We start from the raw sequence: 26,270 nt of genomic DNA, 5'->3' as shown, positions 1-26,270 counted from the left end.
ATTCTGTCTCTCAGGCTCCAGCCTTAAAAGCTCAAGCCAAGTCCTGGGCCTCAGTTTCCTCATTTGTAAAATAAGGGGAAGTTACTCCTCTTCTTATCAAAGGGTTGTTGAATTTTACTTTCATACTATCTGTAAGTAAAGAGGGAACAAGTGTACAGGGTTGACAGTCAACCTACTTATGAGGACAGGAAAGTAAGGCTATTAAAATATCAATTACACATAGACAGGGGCAAATATTTAACTGACTAAAGTTAGGTCATCTATTCTACTGACAAGGAGAGATAGCCCAAGATTAAATAAAAACCAGATTAGACAGCAGAAGTTACAGTGTAGCCTTTTGATGATACCCTAAAAGTAGAGAAATGCACACAAGTTTTGTGGAAGATGGGAATAATGTACTGGATTTTCTATAATTCTATATTATTAACTTTTAAAAAAATAAATCTGCTACTTTTTGAAAATTAAAAAACAAACCAAAAAAACCCTCCAATTTTTAATGGTGATTTCAAGCAGTGATGAAAGCGCTGGTTAAAGGGAGACTCAAACACCATGGATGGGAAATGTCGCACCATTTCGGGAGGTCATCTTGGCGAAACCAAATCAAAAGTCTTGAAGCACATATATCAATTTCACATCCAGGAATTTATAATAAGGAAATAATCAAGGATATAAACAAAAGTAAGAATGTTTTCCACAGCTTTTTATATCATGGGGGCAAAAAAAAAAATTGTGAAGCAACGTAACCATCCAGTGAGAGCCCGGCAGTTGGTTAAATAAGCTCTGAACCTGTCAGAAGATGCCTCACAGACAGTTGTTAACTTCATTTTGGAAAAGTACTCAGTGACATAGGAAAAGTCTACTATGTATCCTAAAGAGACAAAAGCAGGTTACAAAATTATGCAAAATTATGGTCTTAATTTTGTTAAATATACATGGTCCAATCACAGAAAATAAAAGAATAGAAATCAAGATCTTGGAGTTTAATAATGCATGGTGAATTATAGGGGGTTTCCTTCTGTATGTTCTTTGTACTGTCACATTTTATATGTGTTTTGTTTTTTCATCATCAAAATTAAGGTTTTAAAAATATATGAAGTAAAAATTCTAACTTGGATCTATGTTTTCCTCAGATACTTTAAAAGATTTTAGAAAATAGGTTTTTATTACATTGTTTACTACCTTCAAAAGAAAAAGAAATAGCTTCACAATTCATATAAACCTTTGAAGTATAGGTATGACAAATTTCAGTCCGAAAGGTCAACATTTTAGTATAACCTGATTATAGAACATGCTTAACACTAAAATCATAGATAACAGACCTGAAAATAGTTACTGAATCTGAGAGGGAACCAACAGCAACATCAGGGTAGGAATTTCGATCAAGGTCCATGTTTCCAGCAATTGAATATCCAAAATAAGGTGATATACCCTTGAGAACCTGAAATACACAGGGCATCCGAATGGACATTAGGTTATCAACATGAGCTTCTTAACAATGCTTTGAAAAAGACACACAAGTTTCTTTTGAACTGAAATTTGAGAGTTCACTTATAAGTAAATTATATTACATACAAGTCATAAATTTCTATATGATCTAACACTTCATACATTTCATTTCATAAAAGTCATCCGATTTACATAGCATCTCAAAGCAGAAAAGAGCCCATTTCTGATGAGCTTGTTTAATGTATTAAGTCAATCAGGCCATTTCAAACCAAATCTCCCTACCTTCCCTACAAGTCCTATTTTTCTCAAAAGACATTTTTAATTTTTGGTGTCTACATTCTCCATGTAGTTACAGTCATTTATTTTGTTTGACCAATTTCATCTCTATTTAGTATGCTACTAAAGAGAATATATCGCATTTCCTCTCTTAATGCCGTCAGGGTAGAATAACATTCTTTTGCTTTGGATTACCTTGATTACATTTATTCATTGATTAAATTGATTACATTTAAGTCATTACATTTATATATTTATTTTGAAGGTATCTTCTAGTAATACATTTTTTAAAAATCTATACTATTGTGGACTTGTAAATAAAATAAGATTTGTGTGAAAAGTCACTTAAACCTAAATATTTTATTATAGGGCAAAAAGTTGAGACTCTAGCTGTAGAAATCCCGGTTATTTGATTACCTGTGTTGGTTTGGTATTTATTCCATTTGCAGATCCATGATAGATAAAAACCTTTCCCAAGTCATCATACGGAGCTCCAACTGCAATATCTGTTGACAACATCACATTTTAACATTTTAACAAACGCTTTAGAAACACTCCAGTAAAATGTTTTAAAGTAAGATGACACAAGCACTATTATTTATTTGTTTGGCTTTTTTGGGGTTTTTTTTGTTTTTTTTGAGATGGAGTTTCGCTCCTGTTGCCCAGGCTGGAGTGCAATGGCGCAATCTCGGCTCACCGCAACCACTGCCTCCCGGGTTCAAGCAAACTGCCTCAGCTTCCCAAAGCTGGGAGTAGCTGGTAATACAGGCATGTGCCACCACACCCAGTTAATTTGTATTTTTAGTTTCTCCATGTTGGTCAGGCTGGTCTCGAACTCCCGACCTCAGGTGATCCGCCCACCTCAGCCTCCCAAAGTGCTGGGATTACAGGCGTGAGCCACTGTGCCCAGCAGCGCTATTATTTAAACAATCAAATAATCTATAAATCATAGCCATTTCATAATCTATTATCTACCTGGGTAGCCATCTTGATTAATATCTCCAATATTTTTTACTGCAATGCCAAACATAGAATCTTTGGTTCCATTAAGACGAATTGGCTTCACATTATTCCATCTGCCTTGCTGGTTCATGTAGACATACACTGCACCTCCAACTTCTCCATCTCTATCAAAATACTGTGGGGCTCCAATAACTATATCTTGCCACCTAAAAACATAATGAGGGGAAAGAGCCGTGAACCAACAGCTAACATACCAGCAACACCAGTCTAGGTACTAAGGATACAAAGACATATAAAAGAAAGGCCCTCAACTCCAGAATTTATGACTCAATTATAACATTTTTAAAAAACCAAGGTAGCCTATAATAAATGCCCCAAGAAAAATACTAAGGGTAAGAACTCAAAGCCAATTTCTCGAGTTAGAACCATAGTACAGCACGACTCCCATTAAGACCTCACTGTTCTAACCCCTCACCCAACTGGCACCAACAGCCACATATCTGTTTTTTACTTTATCACCAATCCCTATTTTCAACGGGAGCTGATGCTCCATCAGCCCCATATGAAACCACAGAACAGAATCATGCAAGTGTTTTCTGAGTTAATTTTTTTCAAATTTTAATTCTCATAGACTCATGATCCCAACATATAAGTAAAAACTGAAAATCAAAAATATAATCCTATACCCTGGGGAGGGATATGAATGTCTGTCTGCTGCCATCATAGAAATGATAAAGATAGGCTGGTAAAAATGCGGCAATAAAAATGTTCTTTACATCAATGAACCTGAAAGGACGGCTCTTCTCCAGTCGTATAGAAGCTAGTCAAAGCAGAAATGATTTGCAGCATAATATAACCTGAGGCTTTCTCACCCATCCTTGTTGAGGTCCACCACCGCCACATCATAGCCAAATGAAGAGGCCAGACCTTCTCCATCAAATATGTGCTCAGGGAGGAGATGTGCAGACTTCATGTCTCTCTTTAGCAAAACCACGGCTCCACTGTGATTGGCTCTGGGAGCACCAGATACAAAAGTGATCTCATCTTTAGAAACAATACCTTTCCCTGAGTCCAAAGAAAAACCTAGAAAAACAAAATATATAGAGCCCCTCACATCAATCCATATATTTTACGCTTATGACATTGGTAACTCCATCATTACCTCTTCCTCTGGCTTCCCATCCCTCTCTCCTCTTGATCCTCCCACCAGCTATCACAGTCGTGATATGAGTGACAGAGTTCAGATTTGACACAAGGACAAAGTCCTAGCTAATTTACTGCTTTCTATGGATATTAAGACTTTTAACTAAAAGCACCTATGTATAACTTGAATTTTGAAGTATTCATACATCTTAAGAATCAATTTGCACCCTATTTTAATATTGGAACTATGGTAAAAGGAGATCGAGCTAGATACTGAATTGTCCAGGAATAATTTGGTTATGTTACATCATATACACAGAGAATATATAACCTGACTGGAAGCATAATTGAGTGCATGTTACAGGGTTCTGCTATAATTTAATGACCAGTATTTTTACAGGAATAAAATAAAATTGAAGAAAAAGTAATTAAGCTTGGTAAGAGGCATCAACTCTTTGGTAATCAGACAAAAACAAATGCTAACATCATTAATACACCATAGATAGCATTTCATTGTTTTGGACCAACTTAGTTCTCAGACACAAACATGCAGACAAAACAATGACTGATGATACATGGTATTTGAGAACCTAGTATAAACAACAGAGGTGAGGAAGTTGTCATTGGTATCAGTTATATACTTGTTCAGAGGGCAGAAAACATTAGGACACCCCCATTATAAAGCATCAGGTAGGATGTCAGATTACAAATAACAGATCTGGTGAAAAGCAAATAGAAGTGCCCATATCAAAACCATTCAAATTAAGTAAATGTTTCTATAGAAAGGTGAGGCAGATGCAGAATAATATAAGCTCACCCCCTTTATTGGGTTTTACTTATGAAAAGCTTCACCACTACCGTTGCAGTTCTCAAATTGTGAAGTGAATTGAAAAACATGAGCCACCAGATTAGAGGGCAATATGGAGTCCAGCTCTTACAACCATCTGGCCACAGAGCCCCAACCATGGCATGCTTTTTGTGTATGCTTCAATGGAAACAAAATAGGGCATAAAAAGATTTATGCTCTGTATGGATCAAAAAAAAAAAATTTAATGACCACAACCAAGACAATTTATTTGTCGTCACAGAGGTCACAAACCTAGGTAGCTATTCATCATCACATCAGGGAATGTGTCAGGCTGCTCCCGGGGAGGCCGTGTTTTATAAACAAACTGATCAGGATCTGTATATGAAACGCTGGTCAAAAACAGCAGGCCTGTACGCATGCACGGGACAGAAGACATTGAAGAAAAAGTAATTATGCTTGGTAAGAGGCAGGACAGCCACTGCTGTTCTCGCTGGATGAGGAGGCCACCACTGCATCCGGCAAGCTGCTCTCATTGCCAGCTTCCAAAACCTCAAGCAGATCGTTTTGTTCCCCCAAACCCTCTGATCTTTTGAAGTGACAGATTCCACACAGCACAGACAAACCGAATGTAACAATATGAATTTGATTTCTTTCTCAGGCATTCACTTTTGAGGAAATCCATTCTAAAAGTGGCAAATGTGTTTGAGAAAAAATGCTTCATATTTTCAAATGTTCTGACAGCAAGTAAATTTATAAAATCCACAGCCATCCATCTTAAAGACCGAAGTATTGGTTTCTTGGCCAGTGCAATTACAATCAAGTATTTTAATCATAAGTAATCCCTAAATAAAACATTCTGAGGTAGGGTCCTGCTCTGTTGCCCAGACTGGAGGGCAGTGCTACAATCACAGCTTACTGCAACCTCAACCTCCCAGGCTCAAGTGATTCTCCTACCTCAGGCTCCTGAGTAGCTGGGACTACAGATGTGTACCACCACGCCTGGCTAATATTTTTGTATTTTTAGTAGAGAAGGGGTTTTGCTGCATTGGCCAGGCTGGTCTTGAACTGGCCTCAAGTAATCCGCCTGCCTCAGCCTCCCAAAGTGTTGGGATTACAGGCGTGAGCCACCAGGCCCGGCCTGAACAACTTATTAGTGCGTGTTTACTAGCACATTGCTTGAAATTATTCATGTATCTATACCTGTTTTTTCGTTTTTTACTTTCCATTCTTCCAGTAATATCCTAACATCTGGGTACTGCTCTTCACTTTTTTTTTTTTTTTAAAACAGGTTACTATTTGGGTTTAGACTTTTTTTTTTACATTTTTTCCAAGAAATGCACAGTAATTATTCTTTATGTCAACTCATACCAAGAATTAAAGCTTTTAAAAGCCTTTGTGTAATTACCATAATGTACATGAATAACTTAGGACACCCATTAGTCATGCAAACAAGCCTTAGGAGTTAAGAATTGGCCCTTAGACACAGTCTGGGTGTCCTGAAAGCCATTTTAGCAGTCCTGCTCAACCTCCGCTGGGAAGCTTTTATCCATCTGTGGGGCCCTGTGACATGGGGTCCCAATCCAGAAGCAGGGCTAATCCTTGGAGAACCACAATCACAGAGGGAGGCCCTGGAGGTCTTGACTTGCCACTTAAGAGTAACTTTATTAAATGCAGTTCTTAAGAGTATCTCTGGAAGGAGGCACTGAACAAAGATCTCAGCTTACTGTGAACACCCATGCATGTTTTCATGGCTGCATGAGCAGCCTGTTTCAGGTTACGGAGGCCGCCATTAGCTCAAGAGACAGACTTCTGAGCAGGAGGGAGGACGGATGATTTTAGGTGATAATAGGTTTCTTCCCCCTTTGAGGGAGCCCCAGTCAGAAGGAAAGGATCCCAGGCATCAGTCGGGTTAACGCCTCTAGATCACCAAGCTTATCAAATTCCAGCAAAAGTGGCCCGGCCCCACCTGGCCTCTTCTCAGCCTAGAAGTCCAGGGGCCATAGGCCCTGCGAGGGAGTTTCACACAAGGTATCTGAGAAGGTGGGCAAAGGCAGCCATCTGTGCCTGCTCCTACCTAAGTAACTGTTAGCAGGAACAGGAACGAGACTTTCATCATGCTCAGTCTCTCCACCAACTTCATAAGGCCCATCTTCAAAGATGTTCATGTCAAAAAAAGTGTTATTCTTTTGCTCTACACGAACAATCCCTAAAGGAATGAAATGGTAAAAACAACAAAAAAATGAAGATGAAACAAAAGAAAATAAATGTTTCCTAATAAACATCCCCCATGCTATCACTAGTTATAGGAAAAAAAATTTGGAGGAAAAAAAGGAAGGACAGAGATGACTTTTATGGTTGTAAAATACATTTGTGTAAATTTTTATGGGAAAGAAATTTGTTTGAGTCATTAAAAAATGTCCCATGCATTTTCATGAACTATCTTTATAATGCCATGAAACTAGATGAAAAATGGAAGGTTTGCTTAGTTAACAAAATCTACAGAGAACCAATTTTTAAATGACATGAACTTGATATATAAATTTTACATTCTCTGTAATCCTGCCTCAATTTGTCTTTTTTTTGCAGTGTAAAAGTGAGACATATTGGTCTTTTCTTTAGATCACTTTAACCAAGATTTCATCTTTTAAAAATTCTTACAATTAGTAATTTGAAACATAAGATTTCGTATAGTAAGCCCAAATCACTATATGGCTTTAAATGGCGACATTTTAGGTCAGGGTTTATAAAGCAGGTAAACCATATTTTCCATGAATTAAAATATACATAATTGGTGGATATTTTTGTTTTGTTTTACTATATATAGCATTTATTCATGCTAAAATAAAACTAAATTCAACATGTTATTTCAGTTAGGTCAAAATAACCTGGGAAATACTGTACATGAAGATTCTGTTGGGGTGGAGGTGGGGGCAAAGGGAAATTACCCTTGAAGATGGCACACAGAGAAAGGTGTTCAAGAGTCATTTAGAACCAGAATTAAAACAAATTGTTGAATGGAAAAGGGACCATTTTCCTAAGTTTTCCCTGATGAGTGAAAGTGTTATGTGACTTATATTAATAAATTTCTCAAAAATGGCTTATTTCCAAATCAGATGCAGTTCTCTTCATCATGGATGAGAGTTAGGTTGTCTTTTATGATATAGCATTTTCTATACATACACAGTCAAAAAATGTGGGCCATTTTCCTCTTTACCTCTCTACATCTCCATTTACTCACATCACAATAATCAAACGACTTTTCCTCACATATCTGAAATTATACCTCAAAATTCCCCAATTCGTCTGTAATCTGCCCTTCTAACTCTACTGAATTATTAGCAAAGCATGGCCTTTGAAAATAACATATACAGAGAGAAATGTCCATATTAATACTCTGTTATTAATGTCCATGTTAATACACTGTTATTTGTATATACCATTATTTAATCCTCCTAAGTTTTCAGATCACTAACTTAAAATTAACACTTCCAGCTTCATGAGCCACACAAATCTAAAACAGCAAAAATACTAATGTTAATTATTATATTCCTACTAAAAAAAAGTTAACTACCTGAATGAATTAAAGTACTGGTAGAGGGGAAAAGAATGTCAACACTAAAACATACATTCCACTATTATTAGCTTTTAAAAATCATATCATTTAGAGATTTTTAATATCCTACCCAACTTTTATAATATACGAATGTCTTCTAACACATTTTAGCTCAAAATGTACTAAATCATGGTACTAAATCATATTACAGAAATTAGGGAGACTAATCTCTATTTCTATAAATACAAAGGTCATACCTTTCCAGTTATAAGTACCCGGGGCTCCAAATACAATGTAATGAAAGTCTTTAGTAAAAGTAGCTGCTACACCTTGCTGGCAAGAGCCAAATTTCTCATGGCCTCTCAATCGCCCATCACAAAAGCTCCAATCTCCCCCATCCATATCGTCTTCAATCCTGAGATTCTGACTCAGGACATAACACCGCCCAAAGATGTCTCGGGATTCCTGCTTCGTATTAACATGCTGCCTTTTTTCATATCGGTGAGCACATGTCTGCAAGCAGATGGAAGAAAGTAGCCCATTCTTGTCTATAAACCTTGTTTTTAAAAAATTACATATGAATAAAATGGTCAATACAGAGGTTAATTCTAAAGAGGATGATTAAGCATGTCCTCATCTTGGGACTGGATCCCAGACCAGCAAATATTCCCCAAAGTGGCACTAAGGAGACCATTATGAAGACATATAGAAACTAGAATGTGCCTTATTCTCACTCAGAATAATCCTCCAATCCAAAATTGAATGACAATCTGTATCCATAGGCAATTTATTTGTAAATTTACCTGTCACATAAACAAAGAGAAACACCTTATTTCATTTTCTTAATTCAAATTGGCTTTTAGTGGCTGTATAAACCTTCAGAACATCAGTGTGAAAGTGGGTAATTATGTTCTAGAGGAGAGAAATCATGGACCTGTTTTCATAGGGATCAAACAAACACAGCTAAAACAAAGACATTTCCTTTTCCCCACACTATTTCCTTGTAATCAGTCCTAACTTACACCCTGAGCTCTGAGATTATTTCCCAAAATATGCCTACTTTTAAAAGGCAGAGAGAATTACAAGGCCAGAAGAGATGGAAATAATCTCTATAATTTCTACAGGGTATGAATGGCTACCCTCCATGTAAACACAGCCTAAAAATATAATATCAAATCAATTTTCCATAAATGTCATTCCTTAAATATCAAAACTCAATGTTCACTAAATTTTTTTTCTCAAAATTCTGTATAAATTTCGTTACAGCAACCAGATTTTGAAGGAGACAAAAAGATCATATTCCAACCAGGAAGGCCTTGCCATGACCATCTAGCCCAATCCACCTAACAAACCCTCTTTTCTTTGCTATCCCTTCTATTTGAAAAAACTCAGAGTAAATAACAAGAGGTTAAAACTACCTGGTTATTACTTTCTAAGACCATGCCCATATTTTTACTAACTTATCTATAAAGCTATAAAATTCCAAGGACAGAAATGATGTCTAGTTTTGTTTTGAATACCATCTAGAGTTTTAGGAATATTTAGTAAAGGTTCTTTAATAAGTTATTTAAATCTGAAAGTTCTAAAGAAAAGTAGGTTGTGTGATTGCTTCTAAGTATATCAGGAATCACAGGAGAAATAAGGCTTTGATTACTTCTTCTTTTTTTTTTTTTTTTTTTTTTGAGATGGAGTTTTGCTCTTGCAACCTCCACCTCCCAGGTTCAAGCGATTCTCCTGTCTCAGTCTCCCAAGTAGCTGGGATTACAGGCGCATGCCACTATGCCCAGCTAATTTTTGTATTTTTAGTAGAGATGGGGTTTCATCATATTGGTCAGGCTGGTCTCAAACCCCTGACCTCAGGTGATCCGCCCGCCTTGGCCTCACAAAGTGTTGAGATTACAGGCATAAGCCACCACGCCCAGTCTGATTTCTTTTTGACATCCATTCCTGCTTTAAAGCAGTAAGTTCGCTAGAATGTATGCTCCCTGCTGTCCCCTGCTGTAAGCCTGGTGCTGGCACATAACCAGCAGTCCAACAGTATAGGATGAACATGTGTCTCTATACTTACCACGACCTTGCCCCCTGGACCTTGGCTCTGGACGGTGACCCCCATCCACTGATCTTCCTTGCTTTCTGACGTGGGGTCAGCTGTAGAAAGGAGCACAGTTAGCCTTCCAAGTGACTGCACATGCTAGAAACCATCACTGAACAAAAATACAAGCAACTGTTTCCAAATGGCCTTGACTCTGAGTCTAGCTACTCAATAAATTCAGTTACTCAATCCAGAAAAATTACTTGTCATCTCAAGGAAACAGAGATGTGGTTTTTGGAATCTTTCAAAAATTTGAAACATAAAGTACTTAGCTCTATATAGTTGCCTATTTTGTCCAACAATGCCCTTTGCCCTCTCTTGATACCCAGGGTCCTGAATGCACAAGGTAAGTGAAACTGTAAGACTAAGGGAGCCCTCCAAAATACATCTCTTAAGGCAACAATGTAAAATCTAGTATTCCAAACTGCAGCTACCATCCAAACTAACAAAAAAAAATGGGTACTTCTCTATATACTCCCCAGTTTTTTTATTTAACAGCATTAAATGTTCTTTTCTTTACTGGAGATGGGAGAAAAAGACTCAGATTTAATTTAGGATCTTGTAGCTGACAATGTATCAATGCCAAACAGGAGAGTTACTGTTAGTCAGAGAGACGGGGACCACAAACACCACCAGGTGCTCATTTCAGTATCAATTTAAACCCACTGTGTGACCTATATCCAAATTTTGCACTCCTCCATAAGTAGCAATACAGACACAAGTTTTAATCTTGAATCATTACAAAAACATGAAACTAAACAACTTTAGACAGAAGGAAAAATGCCAAAATGTTAAAAAATAAGTCTAGATACTGAGATTGCCAGTGGGTTTTTTTATTCTTCATAGGTCTGTGTATTTTACCAGCTTCTTAAAATTAACACATATTAGTTTCTAATAAAAGAACACATGTTATTTCTTTTCTTTAGATGGTATCTTGCTCTGTCACCCAGGCTGGAGTGTAGTGGCATGATTTTGGCTCACTGCAGCCTCTGCCTCCCAGGTTCAAACAATTCTCACGCCTCAGCCTCCTAAGTAGCTAGGACCACCTGCGTACACCACCACACCCGGCTAATTTTTGTATTTTTAGTAGAGATGGGGTTTCACCATGTTGGCCAGGCTGGTCTTGAACTCCTGACCTCAAATGATCCACCCAACTCGGCCTCCCAAAATGCTAGGATTACAGGTGTGAGCCACCGCCGCCTGGCCAACAAATGTTATTTCTAAAAGATGAAGAAGCAAGAGAAGAACATAGACACGAATCTGCAAATCTACTTAGACCGAACATATCAAACGAGGTTTGGCTAGAGCTTCTCAGTACACTAATTGCTCTGCTCAACCTGCAAGAAGCCAGGTACACTGGATGTCAACATGCCTACCTCATGGTATCTTCTACCTATCCAGGGCCCTTAACAAAACAAGTCTCTATCTGAGACAGGAGGGAAAACTTTATCTCTGTTAGCCAGCTCTCATTCCAAAGGGGTCTGATATTTAAAACTGTCTTTCTCCCAAATATTTTAACAGCATGTGAGAACTTTTGGCTGATGAATACAAGATACGCTCATTCATTCTCTTCATTGCTATGAAATCAGTTTTTCCACAACCTCCTGCAGAACCTCAACACATCACTAGGTGGCAACATCCCTACACCATATCGGTTTAGAAACCATGGTTAGGAGGAGCAGCAAAACACGCGGCATCCCAGTATGATTCAGAAGTAAAGTAAGTAAATATTTTCAGGGCAAATAAAAAACAGTCAAGTCTGATGCAATTAAAAGAGGTCCTCTCTACAAGAATAAATGTTTGTCCCCACTCTCCTCCCTCATGGAAACAGTACAGGCAAGCTGCCGGAGTGAACGCTGAGTGAGGGAAAGGAACGCACCATCGTTATCAAATTCGATCCGCGTGCATGGCCCCCGGGCGGTGATGTCGCAGCTGTACAGCCCTCCCGTTCTGTTGGCTCTCTGCAGTGGAAGTGCTTCTGCCCGCGGGGCCCCCACGAGCAACCTGTTGATGAAACAGAGGCAATTTGGAGATTTGAATTTAATATACGTTTAACAGTTAAATCAGTCAGAACTAGGAGATAGTGCGATTATTCTTTGTCTAGGAGTCCACTAATTCTTCAACAGCTTAGGCAGTGAGTGAGAACAAATGTAGAGTCCTATGGCTGGTTCATGCAAAACGCACAAACACAACTAAACAGGGGAAGCCAAAGAGGGGATACCAAAACGAGGAAAATAGGCCTGTCTCTCATAGCGTCAGCATTTCTTGCTGGGTACGATCTGGTGTTTAAAAGACACCCTCTTCATAGAATACAACCTCTAAGCCCCTATGATGCCAGGGATATCATATGAAACTCAAGAGAAGAAACCAAATACTTGTGACAATGGAAGGAAAAAATGGCCACACTAAATGTAATAAGCAATAATATGTCAGTTTCTAACACTGTGCCTTCCTGAGGTAGTTTTCAAGGGTAATTCTGACTATATCTTAGATTTTCAGTTTATATACTAATTGGGAGAACCTAACGGTAAGTAAGATACAACTCGACTGAATTATTCATTTGCAGCCTTGGCCTCTTTCCAATTCTTTTTTTTTTTTTCCCCTCCAGTTTTATTAGGGTAGAATGGACAAATAAAAGGCAGATATATTTGAGGTGTACAAGTTGATGTTTGTTCTTCCAAGTCAGTTCTTACTTCCTTGCACTTTTGTCACATTACAAGAGTTCGTCCTCTCTCATCCTATCAGTCTCCCACAAAGGATTCAGGGACAACTGGTGTAGCTCCACTTATGTACTAGGCACTGTAATATTCCTTCTTCCCCCACAGCCGAGTGTTTTTATCTCCTATAAGGAGGCCCCCAGTCTAAATCCACAGTCCTTAAAATTTCACCGTCTCACAGCTGGACAGGCTCTTTAGAGATCCAACGACCTTGTTGCTAGGTCTCTTTTGCTAACACCTTTACTCACCATCAGGTTTACAATCTTTGAGGCCTGGCTGACTCATGGAACAACTAGGACAAGAAACAAAGACAAAGAACACACACCTGACTGGACAGAGATAAACCAAGAGCTGAGAGTTTTGGAAACAAGGCTGGAGCTGAGGAAAAGGACTGGGAACACGAACCTGTACAAACAACAAACTCTTACAACAGAAAACAAGCCACTCCTGGCCGTAAAGAAACCCACAAATCTCAGAAGCAAAAGCAAAACAAATGAAAATACAAACCAAATAGTCTCTATTACCTTCATGCCTGTTGGGTCCCAATAAAGGAATCATTCCAATAAAGGATTCAACATATTTTTTTTAACCAATATCATGCAGCAGGTGCCATGGGAGGCAAGTGTACCTGGAAAGCAGGGAAGGGGGCCAGATGATGCCCAGACAGAGAAGGAGGGGTGGCTCATGGATAACACATAGCCCCAGCACTGTCCTACCTCCCAGATCCCTGGACAGTCACAGTCAGCCCCCACCTCCAAACCCACCCTACATTTGAAGGAACAAAACAGCACACACCAAGGTACAGAACTGACACACAGACTTAAATTAGGAACTGGAGCAGTGTCCTTGGTGCCTGAACCTTCTTGACAGAGGACAGAGGCAAGGCCAGGGCCACAGGGGTCCCCACAGGTCTGCTCCACACCTATTCCAGTGATGTCCCTGATCCCAGGAATGCCAACAAACAAGTACCTGGGAGGTGAACTGGCCTAGACTATAAGGTGAATGTGTTAAATTACTGTACTTGGCAGATGTCAGAGGTGGAGTCATGTGGTGGGTGCTGGAAGGGATAAGTGGGGTGCCAGGATCAGAGGCCCAGAACCCCAGGACTTTCACACTGGAAGCCCCTGAGAGAGACCAGTCCTCCAGTTTTACAGATAAAGAAACAGAGGCCTTGAGGAGCTTCATTACTCATCCCCCAAGATCTCACAGCTAGTGGGTGGCCATGACAAAAATTATCTTGGTGCAATGTTGTCTCCATTTCTTTACAAAGCTGCTTAGGAAGTAAAACCCAGGATTTCAAGTTTACAACCTAGTTGAAAGGGCAAAACTTACACAAATAAAACATCACAACCAAAACTGTTCTGTATGCTGATAAAGTTAAGATAATAGAGCCAAGTAGAGGGGAAGGAAGAAAAGCATTATTGCAGTTGGGTGGAGTGAAGGCTGGGTAAGAGATTTCCTGTAAAGGTAACCACCAGCAAAGAGAAGCCTAGAAAAAGCAGCACAGGAGTCCCAGTGTCTTAACCGTGTGTCTTCCTAACCACTTCCTCTTCTCACCCACACCCAAGGTGGCTACTAAGTTACCTAAGGCAGGCACAGGGCTTATTTCCTGTTTATCCCATTCCCACATTCGTTCACCTATTCACTCAACAAATGCTGATTAAGAGCCTCCTAGGATGAATCAGGAATTGCCCCCACTCCTCAATCTCTGGCCTGGGGAAGCCTGATCCGTGAACAGGTCATGAGGTCATGAAACCACAGGGAGCTAGAGGCAATGAGAGGATGGAACAGAGTGCTGTGGGCACCAGCACCTGCTGGAGAGGAAGGGAGGATGTCACTAAGAGATGACAGCGGGACTGGAGGTGGCCAGGTAAGGAACACAGCATATGCAAAGGCTGCAAGGGAAGGAGCCAGAGAAAAGGGAGAAGAGGGACACAATGGGTGACAAGAAGGGGTCGAGGATCAGCAGCCTGGTCAGCAGCGCTAAAGGACAAAGGGTCAGAGACCCTCTGAGCCCCAGGCTTCTGTAGCCTGCTGTGTCCTGCAGGGTACAGCTGCTTTTGGGTGTGCTGTGGAGGTTGTCCCATTTACATGCCCAGTCCCTCAGAGTGGGTTGGCTTCCCTCAGCCTCTATCTGCCACTTGTTCTCCACTCTCTGTAACTAATATGTGTGGGGCAAAGAATAGGCATTTAACTCGAATTTGTTGGCTGGTTACAGGGGGTGTGGTGACAAAATTTCACAAATGCCCACACCAAGCTCTTGCAGAAGAGGTCCTCGTGTCTTGCATGCGGCGGCTACTGCAGATGACAGCAGACCACACGGCAGGATGGGGGCAGCAGGCTGGTTTGGGGAAAAAGGACAACAGATTCGAAAAGAGACCTGCAAACAACAAGAGAAATGTACCCACAGAGAATAACGTTAGCTGTTGCACCGCCTCTGGGCGAGCTCAGCCTGCACATGGTCCTGGCACTGTCCTTCCTCCACCTCAGGTGGTCCCACAGGGGATGGAGGAAGCAGGGGTGTTCCACCGCCCCTCGCAAATCCCCTGGGCAGCCGCGGGAGGAAGAGCTGACACCCACCAGCAGAGGGCGCCCCTGCTCCAGTTGCACCCGGTCTCCTGGGACCCACCGCGATAAGGTGGCAGAACCCATCACCGAAAGGTAAGGTAAAGCTACACCTTGATGAGAGAACACAGTAACCCCAACCACATTCAGCAACTGGAGGCGCCTTCATCCTCAAGGTAAAGCTGCCCTCCCTGGTTTGGGAAACAAGCAAAGGCTCTTAATTCTGCCTGGAACCAGCCTTAAAGGCAGGAGATCACAGCCCATTAGCTGAGGCTGTGCCTGGCAGGAACAATAAATAAGGTAAATAGAGCTGTGTCCAAACAATGACAGCAGAGAACAACCTATCTACTTCCTAATCTAGGTCATTTAGGGTCTGGGTGCTGGTCTAGCTGTTCAGGACATGGTTGGCTCCTGAGCTAGCAGAGTGGGTACAGGTCCAGGAGGGACAGTCTACACCTAGGAGGACCCTCAGCCCACACAAAATCCAATTTATGCTCAAATTCCAGCTTTCTTCCCTTTCCCTCCAAGGCCCTTAAACGCCAAAAACTGGGCCCAGGCCACCCAGATGGTTCAGTGTGAAAAGCAGGTACTCTCTGGGCACTACCAGGATGCTCACAGCAACTCCTAGGACCAGGGCAGCTGCAGCACTCATTACTGACCATCCCAGTACGTTTGAAGGAAGAAAGAGCTATGTGACACCTCGACCTTCAGAGCCACAGGGACCAAGGGATATGAGTTAGGGCCTTTGTAAGGAGGTGATAGAAATTAACAGAGCAGAGCCTGAGAGGTCTATTCCCATATCCGGTCAAGGCAAGAAAAACTAAACAAAGGGCAAGAATCTGGGTGTGAACTAAGATCATTTCAAAACCGGCCAGTGGACAATGACCTCCACTGAATTTTAAAGCTGCACCGAAATAAAAACTGCCTTGGGATTTCAGCATATCAGAAACCCACACTTAAAAGGCAAAACTCAAAACCACGATATCATCTTTAACGATAAGAAATAAACACTGAGATACTAAAATGGAATGTAAAAATCTAACGATATAAGTATAACAGTAACTGGGAATATGATATAAATTCAGGTCTTTGGAGTCTAATCAGAGCTCTGGGCACAGAGACTCAGGACTCACTATCATGCTATGAACACAAGGTTATTTCAAAATTCTTCAAGTAAGCCACATCCATTTCATATATTCAAGTTCTCCCCCAAAGAGAGCTGGTATACTTTTGCATAAATACTTCAAATCAAAAGTTCTAAACACTGGGACACTTTAAAAACTCCAAGAACAATGGCAGCTTTGCTTCACTGTCTTTGGCAATAATTCATTTCCTCAAGGATTAAAGATTCTGCCCCTAGCTATGCAAGCTGGTCAGAGGAAACATGAAATATTGCACCATTAGAACAAGAACACTATTATTGCTTAATTTAAAACACAGCCTTCTTAGTTTGTCCAAATTAAGACCTAAAAAGTTAGAAAGTAGCATTACTGTGGCAATTGTGTCACCTCTACATTTAACCCATTTTCAAACTCAGGATTTAATTTTTGCTAAAGTAATAAGTACAAATGATAGGAAATCAAAAAATAAAAGACTTAACGGTAGAAAGCAACAGATTCCAAACTCATCCCAAGCCCCACACTCTGGACAAACCTCTTACTTTTCATTCTGGATTTACTTCTCCATAATTCTGGATTATTATATATGTATTGATTTATCAGCTTTAGGCAATAACTGTTGGCCCCATAATATGAAAAGGAAAGAACGAACTGCTTGCCACTTCCCATCCTATGTTTAATAACTAGATTTAGTTCCTCTATTTGCTACTCTGAGTTTTAAAGATCTAAACCTCTATTTCCCCTTCAACTTTTGACAGAAATCTTGATTCCCTAGTTAGTGAGACAAAGCTATGAGCACTTGGATTCTTCCTTCCAAACTTTCCTCTTAGTTTCTCCATGTCTTGCTATCTACCAGCTACACCTTTACACTTACAGGACCTATTACCACTTACATTTTGCCTTTTAACCACAATTCAGTCATCTATTCTTTTACATAGCCAAATAAGTATTATTCAGTGCTGAACCAAACTGTATTCTGATTTTCCTTTTTCTGTCTGGGAGCAGTATCAGAAGCCCTCGGCCTCAAAAGAAACTGTTCCTAGCATTAAGGTCAAACTGACTTGCTATTCTTACATTCTATCAATTGCTTTGTGTACTTCACATTTGGACCATGACTCTTGCTTTCCTTGGCTTTTCTCATTGCCTTTCTTTTTTCTTCTATTGTTCACCTTTATCCAAGCCTCAATCTTCTCTAAACTCCCAAGCCATACCCGCGTTAAATCAGGATCTCATCTTGGATCACACTCCCTTCTCAGAGTCCCTGGACCTTTCTGCAGCAATGTAGACCTGATGTTCGGCCGGGCCTGCTACACAGGATCATGCTGGAACAGCCCTTCATGGCTATCCTGGGGTAACTGGATTTGATCTGGGATCTGATGTTCCCCCTTGTTTAAATTACTTTCTTAAACACTGTCCTAATAGCATATGACAGGTAAACTGAGTGACTCTGCATATACAAAAATGTCTTTATGCTGCTCTCACTCTTGATAGTTTGGGTGTAGAACTCCAGGTTGAAAAACATTTTCTTCAGAACCTTGATGGCACTGCTGTAATTAATTCTAGTATCCAGTGTTGCCAGTGGAAATTCTGGTGTTAGTCTGATTCTCAAAAGGGTAACTTTTTTTTTGAGACAGTCTCCCTCTGTTGCCCAGGCTGGAGTGCAGTGGCATGATCTCCGCCTACTGCAACCTTCGCCTCCCGGGTTCAAGTGCTTCTCATGCCTCAGCCACCCAAGTAGCTGGGATTACAGGCATGTGCCATCACGCCTGGCTACTTTTTGTACTTTTATTAGAGATGGGGTTTTGCCATGTTGACCAGGCTGGTCTTGAACTCCTGGCCTCAAGGGATCCGCCTACCTCGAGGCCCCGGCTACCTCAGTCTCCCAAAGTGCGTGAACCACCGTGCTCCACCACGTTCTCTACTTTACCCAAGGCATTTTGAACAGCATGATGGTGAGCCTATGTGTGACCTCTTTCACTCCACAGACTTAGGACATGAATTTCCCGGAAACTCTTTTTATTGTGTGTGGATTGTTTCATGTGTATGTTTTCTGTCCTCTTTCTGAAACCTCTGTTAACTAGTCAGGTGGTGAACCTCCTGGGTTAATCTACCCTTTCTCTCATTTTCCCTCCTTCTCTGTGGTTCTGAGATTTTTCAACTGTATTTTCTGGTATTCATACTGACATTTTTAATTTCAGTAGTCACATTTGCAGTCTTCAAGAGCTCTTTGTTCTGACTGTGCCTTTTACATAACAGATCCTAATCTTATTCTGTGGGTTTAACATGTTCCCAAAATTCTAAGCATTTTGCCTAGTTTTCCTACAGTTCTCTGTGTTCCTGGATTATCTGTTTCTTGTAGTTTTTCTGTTGGTTTACTTCGGCCATTGCCTTTTATGCTGCTAGCTCTCATCACATGCCTGATAATCCCTGTTCTCTTTTGTTCTGATGTTGTATAAAAAGGTCCATTTCTGGCTCGCTCTCACCCTGAGCAGGAATTCTGAAAGGCAGTCCTGGGTGGGGCTGCTGACTCCAGGGATTCGCTTTAGGCTGAGTGGGTAGCCAGCTAGTTACCAGACTGCAAACCACTCTTCAAGTGCCAGAATGAGGACAGCTTAATTCTTGGGGTCCCAGCATTCACACTAGAAGCCCTAGTTTTAGGGATTTTTTTATTTTTAGTGTCATGACTTGGCCTAATCTACTTCTATAAAGACTTCATTCTTGGCCGGGTGTGGTGGCTCACGCCTGTAATCCCAGCTATCTGGGAGGGTGAGACATAAGAATTGCCTGCACCCCGGAGATGGAGGTTTCAGGAGCCGAGATTGTACTACTGCACTCCAGCCTGAGTGACAGAGAAAGATGGTCTCAAAAAAAAAAAAAAAGAATTCTTTATTTTTGTGCATTATAATCAATTTAAGCTCTGTAAAACATGTACATGTCAACATTCCCCTATCTCCCTGTCCCCAGAAAATACTAGGGGTTTGGTATTTTCCCCACAGCCAGGGTGTTTAGTGCCAGCAGCCCCTACTCCAGACAGAGGTAGGGAACGATGGAATCACCTGGTCTCTGTGGACCCGTGTGGTCCTTCACTTCCAGACCCACTCCTCTCTCCTAGTCCCTGCTTTACCTGATCACTCTTGGTTGCGGGGCGGGGAGGGGCACATGATGAACTCTAGACTTGGCTCCTTCCCCCGCTAAGTTCATAAGCCCAGATCCCATCTGCTTTCTGCTTCTTCATAATCTCTAAACTATTAGGGAGCCTTGAGGAGCCAGGAAGCAAAACCATATACCTAGTTTGCCATCTGGAACCACAAGTCAAAATACGATCATTTCTTGCATCAGATTTTCACCCCAGCCCAGTTTCCCCCACAGTTTGAAGGGGGATGCCTTTCCCCAGCTGTTACCACAATGTCTCTCTTGACTACCACTCCTCACATACTGTGTATGCCTAAATAAATGAATATAACGGGGAAAAACGTTCCAAACTTTTTTTTGGCTAACATATATATTTAAGCTTTATGAATGCAGATGAAAGTCAACTGACATTTGATCGTTTAAATTTATACAAACATTTAAAGTCACACATACTAAACATTCCTTTAAAAATAATTTTATTTGTATTTCATCAAGCAATTTTAATCAAACTCTGTATGTTTCTTTGATATTACTTCATCAGAGAGCAATGCCTAACCCAGTTTTCTAGAACATTTCCAGGATGTTTTAAAGTTTGTAACATCCAGTACTTGCAATTACGATGCTAAATCCTGAGGAATGAGTATTGAATGTGAACTAAATTTCTTTGCCTCTTTTTTTTTTTTTTTGGAGACAGAACCTCGCTCTGTCACCCAGGCTGAAGTGCAGTGTTGTGATCTCCGCTCACTTCAACCTCCACCTCCCAAGGTTCAATCGATTCTCCTGCTTCAGCCTCCTCAGTAGCTCGGACTACAGGTGCCCGCCGCCATGCCTGGCTAATTTTTGTATTTTTAGTAGAAATGGGGTTTCACCATGTTGGCCAGGCTGGTCTCGAACTCCTGACCTCAAGTGATCTCCCCACCTCAACCTCCCAAAGTGTTAGGATTATAGGTGTGAGCCACCACAGTGACCTGCCTCCTTCTTTAAATTATTTATTTTTATTTAAAACCAAAGTTAACCTCTATCAGCATCCACAACTAAAATGGATTGAGGTCCTTTTAGATTAGCCAAGGTGTTTAGAACAGATGACTGTGTCATTCCAAAATAAAGTAGTCAAAAGGGCAGCTCTCATAAGAGAACAATTTTGTAACATTCAAATACAAGGAGAATAATTTTGGGGTAAAAATAAATACTGCTTTGTATTTGGATTATAAAGAAAACACCTATTCTAGACCCCTACATCAGAGAGCTGTCTATGCTATGGGCACAGACATATGCTAGCAAGGGCACCTGGGACAATCCCTCTCTTCCTGGGGGTGCTGAGGCCCTTCCACACACAGGCTATGTTGTACTTAGCCATTTTGGGTCATCAGACCATCCAATGGAATGGTTAACACTTCTAGCCTTAGCTAGGCTGGCCGTATGTCCCGGTTTCCCCAGAACAGTCCTGGATCATACCTGTTGTCTAAAAATTGAACATTCACTCCACTCCCTTTCATTAAACGTGTCCTAGTTTGGAAGATGAATGATATGGTCACCCCAGGCTCGGATAGAAAGCTGGCAAAGAAACCTGACTGATGCAGCAGCTTGAATTCAACAGCACCACGCTTCAAATCTCAACAGTGCGGCTGCATCTGGCCCTGGTATGGTTTCACAGGCACAGGTGAGTTATTTTGGTCTGGGAAGCCATATGGCCAGTCTCCACATGATCAGGATACCTGAGGGTAAGCTCATCTGGTCAAAGCTCACTGGCCTTATAAGAGTCCCTCTCCTTTCCCGCAGCTTGACCCTCCAGGTATCCACTGACAGAAGTACTGTCTCTCCTCTGGCTGCAGGGGGAAGTGCCTGCTCTCTAAGGGCCAGTGATTAACAGGGAATGTCCACACCCTCTACCACTTCCTGGCTGCCCTCAGCAAACCTGGTGGCCTGCCTCAACTGCTTAGTCTTTACTCTCCTCTCTTTAGTTAAGGGTCCCCCCCTTCCCTGCCTTCCCCACCTGGTGAAGAAAAGCAGAGGAAGCGTTAAAGCTTGCTTGTGCGTTTATCCAAACCCTGTGCCTCTGCCTCTGTAAACACTTCTCCCTTTAAACAAGAAATCAATCTACCAGACTAACACCTCATATCAGGCTTTCTAGCCTATATGCATGTTGGTGTGTGTGTACTTTAAGTTATAAAAAAAACTATTTTCCTTATTTTGGTGACTGATTTGGAGATCTAAAAAGACATCTGTACTCACAACAAGTTCTATCCAGCAGTAATGAGCTATGCTTCAGCAACTATTATTGTATTCAGTTTGTCCCATTTTATCAGTCCCAAAGAATCATTTCAGAATAACCTGGAAGGAAACTATTTCAGTATATATATGTTTTCCTACAAGTAGTTAAGATAAGGAAGGGACCTCTTTTTCAGGGAAAAGTCACTGCTGTTCACAACTATTTAGCAGCAGCCGCAGTCAGGGTTGGTGTCTAGATGTGAAATTCACACTCTTGCTGGCCCTTCTCCATGGGGCAGGGCTGAGAGGCATCTAGAATGAAACTTGGTGAGGGCACACATCTTACCATTTTCACCCAGGAGTTATCCCAAGCTTTGAGAGCAAGGTCTGGCACGTGGCAGGCCCTCAATAAGTATTTACTGAGCAATATTTACCTGGAGGCGTGATTAGTAAGAGCCACTCTCCACTGCTCTGTGAGCAGCAAAGCACGCACCAGAGGTCGTCACTGCCAAGTGACTTGGTGGTAACACCCATCTATGCAATGAGACGTTGAGTTGGGTAGGCAGGATGTTTTCTATTGCTGCTTTAACAAATGGCCGCAAACTTAGTGGCTTAAAACACAGTTATTATAATAGCCTTCATCTTATCTTACTATCTCACAGTTCCTTAGGGCCACAGGCCAACCCAGGTCTCACTGGGCTGCATTCCTTCCTAAAGGTTCTAGGGGAGGATCTGTTTCCTTGCCCTTTCCAGCTTTTTTTTTAACTTTTATTTTTGGTTTGGGGGTACACATGCAGGTTTGTTATGCAGCAAAACTCGTGTCTCCGGGGTTTGCTGTACAGATTATTTCGTCACTCAGGTACTAAGCCTAGTGCCCAACAGGAAAACTTTCCCTGACTCATGGTTCCTTCTTTCATCTGTAAAGCCAGCAGGCCAGCATCTTCAAGTCTCCCTCTTCCACATTACAAGAACCACTGGGCCCATTTGGATAATCCAGGATACTTCCCTGATTTTAACATCAGTTGATAAGCAACCTTGATTCCTTCTGCAACCTAATGCCCCTTTGCCATTTAACCTAATGTAGCAGCAGGTCTGGAGGGTCAGGACATAGGCTTCTTTGTGAATAGCATCCTGCCATCCACAGCAGGAAATCCAAACAGCCTCTTATTCACATTCAGTTGTGCTCAGACACCAAGAACTCAGATCCTAACAATAGCTTAGGTAAAAATATTTCAGGTTAGGTATTTCCAAAGGGCACGTTCTGGGTTAACCCTCTCCATCACTCTCTACTCTTTGAACTGCAGTGGGCTTCTTTCACACCCCTCCAACCACCACCACTCTCCTGGCTCAGGACCTTTGCACAGTTTCTTCTCTCCTCCAGGCATCCTCCTACTCACCCCCCTTCATGTCTCTGCTTAAAAACCTTCCCCGAGGCAGGTGGATCACGAGGTAAGGAGATCGAGACCATCCTGGCCAACATAGTGAAACCCCATCTCTACTAAAAATACAAAAATCAGGTGGGCACGGTGGCACGCACCTGTAGTCCTAGCTACTCAGGAGGCTGAGGCAGGAGACTCACTTGAACTCAGGAGGCAGAGGTTGCAGTGAGCCGAGATGGCACCACTGCACTCCAGCCTGGGCAAGAGTGAGACTCCATCTCAAAAAAAAAAAAAAAAAAAAACAAAAAACCTTCCCACTTTCCAGGCTAGTTCAGGTCCCATCTCTTATAATTATCATTTGCCTTTCCTGCAGAGCAATGGCCACAGTTAGTGATTATATGACTGTGTGTGAGACCATTTGCTCACTGTCCTTCTCCCTCCCCAGAAGGTCAGCTCCATGGGGGCAGGGGCCACACCTGTCCTCATCACTGCTGCATCACCTAGCATCCAGCTCAGTGCCTAGCACTTACAGGACATTCAATGGTTATTTGTAATGAACAAGCCAGGTAATTTACACAATTAAAAGACAAACTCCAGTATTAATAATTCCAACACAGCAGACTTAAAACTTTGAGAAACCTTAAACCATTTCTAAAGTAAATCCTCTAAAGGTGGAAGAAAGTAGGGAATATCCCTGTCAATGCCCCTGCCCAGGAAAGTATCTTGGATTATCCAGATGGGCCCCATGCAATCATCCTTCAGCCCAATACCAGTAAGCCACATGCTCCTTCGAAGGCTCTAGTTCTTAAAAACAAACACAAAAAACCTTTGTATTCCATGTATACTGTGATTTTCTTTCTGAGACAGGGTTTTGCTCTGTTGCCCAGGCTGGAGGGCAGTGCGTAATCATGGCTCACTGCAACCACATCCTGGGCTCAAGCAATCCTCCCACCTCAGCCCAAGCAGCTGGGACTACAGGCGTGTGTCACCACACCTGGCTAATATTTTGTATTTTTAGTAGAGATGGGGTTCTACAGTGTTGCTCAGGCTGGTCTCGAACTCCTGAGCTTAAGCGATCCTCCTGCCTCGGCCTTCCAAAGTGCTGGGATTACAGGTATGAGTCACTGCGCCCAGCCCTGTACTGTGATTTAAAAAAAAAAAAAAAAATTGTGTAAGAGTTAGATTATAATTAACATAGCATTGTTTTAAACAAAAAGTTTTGTCTGCAAATCTTTGAGTAAAAGTGATGCAGAAATGCCAGCTGCCAGGCTGAGAACACGACCTTTCACTCCTCCACTCTTTCATTCAGCAAACATTTCCTGAGCTCCTTGCTAAGTGACTGCTCTGCCCTATGCTGTGACGGGGCCCACCTCCCTGCCTTAACTAGACTTATTAGAGGAGGCAGTGATTCTAATTTCCAGCAATTCCTACTGAGTAATCCATTTATAAGAGCTGCAAAGGAAAGAGGGCTCTCAAAATCAAATGCTTACTAACAGCTTAGCCTTACAGCAGTTTGCTCCAAATACCCACACCACATTTGGGAAACCAAAGCTAGGGCTGAGGAGTTTCAAAAGGCAACTCTAGTTAATGCAAATGCCCTTATCTGTAACTTACCAGGTTACAATCGCTAAAATGAGTCCATTAGTATGGGTTTTGAGAGAACGCTTAGGAAACTTCAACTTGGCAGATGAAGCTTGAACTTTGTTTCTAATTTTATACTTGCAGAACTAACAGCACTAGCAATTTTGAATGTTGGTAACTGGTTTTTGGATTCCCCACATGGCTACTTACAGATGAGAAAATGCAGGAGAATCACCCTATTCCTATTGATGGGGTCACCACCTGGAGCTGGTCCACCAGGCTCTTTGTTTGCACTCCCACACTGTGCAAATTCTGCCCATTCTCCAAAAAGCACGTGCCCAGCCCCCAATCCCCTCTACATCTCAGCTCAAGCATCACCTCCATTAATGAAGCCTAGTCCTTTCCTGCCTCGTGGGTTGCTTTGTTGCTGCTCACACCTTTAGACAAGACTTGCTGCCACTGACTCCCACCAGTCCCTGTTCCCTGGAAGAAATCAAGGAAGCCCACCTTGATCTCATTTGAGCTCCTAATTTTACAGAAATAGAGACAAAGGTTCAAAGGGAGCCTCACAGGTCGCATGGTCAACTATGCAACCTGCATTTAAGGCCTCTGGTAATCAAAGCAATGAACCACCTGTAAAGAACTGGAAGGTTGAGGGAAGCCAGAGAAAGAAAACGGACTACATTCCACCTCTTTCTAAATCAAATTCCAAAACCATATTTCATTACAACATCTACAAGAAATCCCTAAAATGTCAAGTTCCTTCACAATCTTAATAGGTAAAATTACCAAAGTAAAAATGAAGGGAGGAAAAGACGATAGAGAAGATAATATACATATCTTTAAGTACCATGTGATTTCAAAAAGAACAGATTTTTGAATCATAAAAGTAGATACTAGAACAGTACACCACCACTCCCCTCTGTCCCGCGGATTATTAGGAGTTTGCAGGAGCTCGCAGCAGACAGTGAAAGTGGCCACCTTCAGGCAAAACACAAACATAAGGGTCGATCACCAACTTGATTAATGTTAGCAGTGAGAATAAACACCAGGGGCTCCTCTTTACTGCTGGAGCTTCAAATGGTAACACTAGGAGGGTACCGTGCAGAGAGCCCTTTCTAATTTTTTCTTCCCCTAACTGAAAATGTACCACTGCCCGTATATTCTGCAAGGTTAGAAACTATCCACTATGATCATTCCTATCTTGCCCCCAACGAGAAATTTTTTTTTTTTTTTAGGCAGTCTCGTTCTGTCGCCCAGGCTAGAGTGCAGTGATGTGATCACAGCCC

At 41.5% G+C, this 26,270-nt stretch overlaps 1 protein-coding gene and 1 long non-coding RNA gene across 7 annotated transcripts in view; one reads left to right on the top strand and one right to left on the bottom strand.

Moving 5' to 3' along the window:
• Positions 1-13,552, top strand: part of LOC109025972 (uncharacterized) — an 89,342-nt gene extending 75,790 nt beyond the window's left edge. The window contains exon 5 of one of the 2 annotated variants that reach the window (XR_010129619.1): positions 13,253-13,552. This is a non-coding gene — a long non-coding RNA (uncharacterized lncRNA). Of the gene's footprint in view, positions 1-11,802; positions 12,127-13,252 lie in introns of those variants that run through there. The other variant, XR_010129618.1, reaches the window with a different exon arrangement.
• ITGA6 (integrin subunit alpha 6) overlaps positions 1-26,270 on the bottom strand; it is a 79,780-nt gene that overhangs the window by 28,755 nt on the left and 24,755 nt on the right. For 4 of the 5 annotated variants that reach the window (XM_063694999.1, XM_063695000.1, XM_004032793.5 and 1 more), the window contains exons 2-9: positions 12,161-12,285; positions 10,258-10,337; positions 8,447-8,702; positions 6,711-6,842; positions 3,558-3,768; positions 2,698-2,891; positions 2,140-2,228; positions 1,320-1,438 (exon numbers count right to left, since the gene is read on the bottom strand). In XM_063694999.1, the coding sequence (XP_063551069.1) occupies positions 1,320-1,438; positions 2,140-2,228; positions 2,698-2,891; positions 3,558-3,768; positions 6,711-6,842; positions 8,447-8,702; positions 10,258-10,302 (1,046 nt within the window). In that variant the 5' untranslated portion in view covers positions 10,303-10,337; positions 12,161-12,285. Of the gene's footprint in view, positions 1-1,319; positions 1,439-2,139; positions 2,229-2,697; positions 2,892-3,557; positions 3,769-4,927; positions 5,045-6,710; positions 6,843-8,446; positions 8,703-10,257; positions 10,338-12,160; positions 12,286-26,270 lie in introns of all 5 variants that reach the window. The other variant, XM_055379172.2, reaches the window with a different exon arrangement.

The sequence above is a fragment of the Gorilla gorilla genome, chromosome 11 (genome assembly GCF_029281585.2).
Source record: "Gorilla gorilla gorilla isolate KB3781 chromosome 11, NHGRI_mGorGor1-v2.1_pri, whole genome shotgun sequence".
NCBI lineage: Eukaryota > Metazoa > Chordata > Mammalia > Primates > Hominidae > Gorilla > Gorilla gorilla.
This window is presented reverse-complemented; position numbering and strand designations above follow the sequence as displayed.